The sequence below is a fragment of the Centruroides sculpturatus genome, unplaced genomic scaffold, assembly GCF_000671375.1.
Source record: "Centruroides sculpturatus isolate CEXI.00-Female unplaced genomic scaffold, Cexi_2.0 scaffold33, whole genome shotgun sequence".
Classification (NCBI taxonomy): Eukaryota; Metazoa; Arthropoda; class Arachnida; order Scorpiones; family Buthidae; genus Centruroides; species Centruroides sculpturatus.
In genome coordinates, this window is record NW_019384325.1 from 570191 (window position 1) to 574474 (window position 4284).

The window sequence follows — 4284 nt, forward strand, 5'->3', positions numbered from 1 at the left end:
TCTTCTGAGGTTGAAAGCCTATTGCTTACACACAGATGATGTGTACACAGCTTCCCATTCTTTAACTCTGTCCATGGACAAGTAATTTGATAATCGGGAGGTCGAAAAAATCCTTTCTGTGATTTTTCGACCAGGCGAATCAGCGATGATTTTCATAAAAAGGCCATTGTGGGTTCGGCCAGGCCGCAATGGGGACGGCCGCCTAGTAAGAGACAGAGCATGTTATATCCGAATTCCTGAAGTTTTTAGCCCGTCTGAATTCGATTCCGGCTCCCAGAACGATAGACTAATGTCTTGACCGCTTTTGCCATCCGGTCTCGCCAAAAACTATTAATACTTTTCCTTTTAAGAAGTAAAACCATATCCTCGACCTGTTCGTTTGGTTCAGACGGCATACATTTATAAAATTTGACGTCGACTGGCCTAGTTGTTAAGTTGGCAGCCTATATCATTGTGGAACCCGGCATTGAATCCGAATTAGTCGACAAACCCCACGAATTTTTCAGGGTTGGTCCATCCGGATATGTCGGGTCCGGTCTCTCACCGCCCGGCCGGCCCATAATCTTACCTAACCCATAATGGGTTTACCGAAAAGCCTCTCTTCGTGTCCACAAAGTGGTGTTTAAAAAATCAATTTGACGTCATTTCTTCGATTTTATAACGAGCATTTCTAGAATATGACTTCGGAATTTACGTAAAAGTGTCTATTTCAACCTTGTCTTTTATTTATAAACACTTATTGAATTCAGATTTTTTTTTTTTAATTTTATTTTAAAATTGTTTAAAATAATTTATATTTTATTTTTCTTTTTGGCTAACTTAATTGTAGTTTTTGGTGATTATCGACGAACGTAATCCGGCAACTTTAATAGCAATTTCGTTCGACTTACCGCCATCTTGGAATCGAATTGTGAATGTTTTACGAAAATTTTATCGTAAATATTTATCAAAATTAAAAAATATATATTTATTAAAAGGTCATTGAAATAGAGGAAATGGCGTTTAGAGATAGAATGGAACGCAGAAGGTACGTTTAAACCTTTTATTTTTTTTTAAAATAATAATTGAAGTCGGAAGTACAAGTGTCCCGTATACGTTTCCTTTCTTTATTTTATATCGTTTAATTGAAAAATTTGTGAATAAAAAAGTTAATAAGTTGCTTTTTAAAGTAATAAATATCAATTTTTGTTTTCATTGTGACGTTGTTAATTGTGTTTACAAACAATCTTTTGTTTAAAGGCCATATTTAAACTACTAAAAATAGCCATAATTCGCCTAAAATTATACTCCAAAACGATAAAATATGGAAGAATTTAACGAAAATTCTATTAATAAATCATTTGTGTGGTGATAATAAATTATAAACAATTCACAGGGGGAGAAAAATCGAAATGTCTGCCAGATGTCATCTGATCTGATTAAAGCACTCTTTCGTCAGAGTCTACTTTTACGTCAATTTGACATCATTTCTTCGGTTTTATAATGGACGATCCGATAAAATGACGTCAAATTGACGTAAAAGTGGGAAGAAATGAAATATTTAGTTTGGAAAGAAAATAAATATAGTTGCTTATTAGTTTTATTTCTTGAAATTTACGCACACATCAAATACTTTTATTGAAATCATTTTTTAAAAATAAAATTAGCTTTTATTGCAAAAGAGAAAATGGCTACTTGATCAATGAAAAATGATAATGGGTAATTATTTAGGGGAGGAATGGGACACTTTTGGGAAAAGTATGTCAAAAACATAAGCAAAGAAAAAGCTCTTGAATCTTTTTTGTTTATCTTGTTAGTTTGAACCATCTGTACCTTCTGAAAAATATTGGAAGTTTCGAAACAATGCTAACATTTGGTAGAAAAATTATAAGTTTTGTATGCTGTGACAAGTGTCCAACTCAACCCTAATAGAAGGGAGGAATGGGACAGTAAATGGGAGAATGGGACAGTTCATAAAAGGATAACAAATTCACATAAAATTTGTATTAAAATACTTATTTAGCAAATATAAATAGTTATTAATGATATGTGTGTCTGTGCAATGTTAGTTTTACTGAAATAGTCATGTTATCAGCACAAGATTTTGCTGTAAAGTACAGTACCTTATAATATTTTACAACAGTACTTTCTTGAAATGCTTGATATGAGGTATTAAAAGAAAATTTTACTACATGATTATAAATAAATAATTTATTCAGAATACTGTGAAACAATATTTAACTGAGAACATAAGATAATGAACCAACAATCATTGCAAATATTTATTGGACATTGTATGCAGATAAATTAATATATTTTTCATAAATATATTTCACTTTGTCCAAGAAGTCATCAATATTCTTTTTATTGAAGCTAGTAGTTCTTCCTAAGCTAGTGGCTTCTGTTGATTGCAATGAAAGCTGCAAATGATGTCTCATAAACCCTTTGAACCAGTCATATCCTGTAGTTTTATTGAGATTCCATGCACTGGGATATATTTTATTCAAACTCATATGTCAAATTTTTTATCTACACTGTTGTCAGGCCATAGTGCATTTTACTTGCACTAAGCAAGTAATTTTTTAACTTTACTTCTTTCTCCACAGAGAAAACCATTCCACAAATGAGGTTAGACTAGAATACTACAGACTCCATGTCTGAAATGCTATTAAATTTTTTTACATGTTTTGCTAGTGCTGATTTTGATAAATTCATGGCTTTTGCAACTTTCCTTATACTTTTTCCGTTGTCGCACACCATGTTCACTGCTTTAAGAATCATACTGTTATCTGGTGTTGATTTTCTTGGATCTTTCTTCTTCCATTTATGTGGCATTTTTCCTGAAAATAAAGACAAAGACTATAAAATTTAACACTATATCAGGAAAATTATTATTACGCAGTCCTATTATGCAGTGTCCCAGTCCTCCTACTGGGAGATTTTGTATTGTACTTGCTATAACTAAACATATGGTGGAAATCGCAAAGAAGTAATATAGCAAAAGTGTACTATTAAAATATTGCTTTCAATTCTTGTATTAAGCATTAAAAGTTATCTTAAACATAAAATTTTAGATTACATCAGATATTGGTATTAATATTTACCTGGAGCATTGTAATGTAATTTTCTCTTCTAAAGCCTCTTCTGTTGAAACGATTCATCAGCCATTTTATAAGAAAATACAAGTGCTGTCACTCTCACTTGGGGACAAATAAAGAATTACAATAAATAAATAGGAGATCAGAAAATTCAAGTGTCCCACTTCTCCCTTTTCTCCTCTACATTACTCATTGTAGGGAATTTTTTCTTAATGTTTTTTTTCTTGTTTCATTTTAAATGGTAGTATTAGGCAGATGTTTCCAAAACACAGAATTTTTTTGGGTACCAATAATGCCCTTTTAAAAAGCCATAAATGTTCAGTTTATTGCTATCTTATATATATTTTTTTTGTTTGCTTTTTTTTTGTATTTCAATGTAGATTCTGAGCTACAATTACACCTTTGAATGAGATGGTTGGGACCTTATTGGAGCTGTAGACAGCATCCATAGGAGCAAAAAAGAACCATACCTCTATGCACGACTCTTTGTAAGATATGGTCCCTCAAAATTGGCCTACTTCCACATCATGCGTGACCAGGAGTCATTTTGCTGTACAAAGATTATCACATTTAACTATTTGGTTGCAACTATGCCGACTTTGAGTAGCCCACTTAACCATTCGCAGAGTACTTGATGTTATACAGTTTTAGGGAGTCATTATAAATTACTCAATACACATTGTAATACTTGTAATTAACTTATCATATTTATGCATTATAACATTTTAACACATCTTGCACATTTTAAGTTTGTTAGTAATGTATGTTTTTAAGACACATTTGATTTAACAGAAGACACTCCTCCAGTAGATCTGATGTGTCTGCTATATTTTCAGAAATCTGTATATATAAAAATGAATGTGTGTGTGTGTGTCCTTCATTTCGATCGATTTCAAATTGTGAAGACCATTTCCCCCCCTTCAAAAAATATCTTTATATATGCATTTGTGAACTGTTATTTATGATATTTGTAATAATTTTTGTTTAATCACTTTATTTCAACTTTTTTTTGCTAATTATGTATTCGCTTGAACTTCGTTAAAACCTTAACTGTACCCCAAACAACAACCAAAGTTGTAGGAAGAAATTCGCGTATTTTACCGATCTAGGTATCCCCCTTTTCCAAATTTTAATATCGACTCAAAATAATTTAAAAAGACAAATTACAATAAAACGGTTTATTATCCAACTATCAGAAATTTCACAA

At 31.7% G+C, this 4284-nt stretch overlaps 1 protein-coding gene and 1 pseudogene across 1 annotated transcript in view; one reads left to right on the top strand and one right to left on the bottom strand.

The window, feature by feature from the left end:
• Window positions 1–854: 854 nt before the first annotated feature.
• The window catches only part of LOC111627075 (ATP-dependent RNA helicase dbp2-like), a 49426-nt gene continuing 45996 nt past the window's right edge, over window positions 855–4284 (top strand). Inside the window, 1 exon segment of the mRNA XM_023370632.1 lies at window positions 855–1027. Within this exon segment, the coding sequence (XP_023226400.1) occupies window positions 996–1027 (32 nt within the window). The 5' untranslated portion in view covers window positions 855–995.
• Window positions 1941–3121, bottom strand: LOC111627067 (annotated as a pseudogene).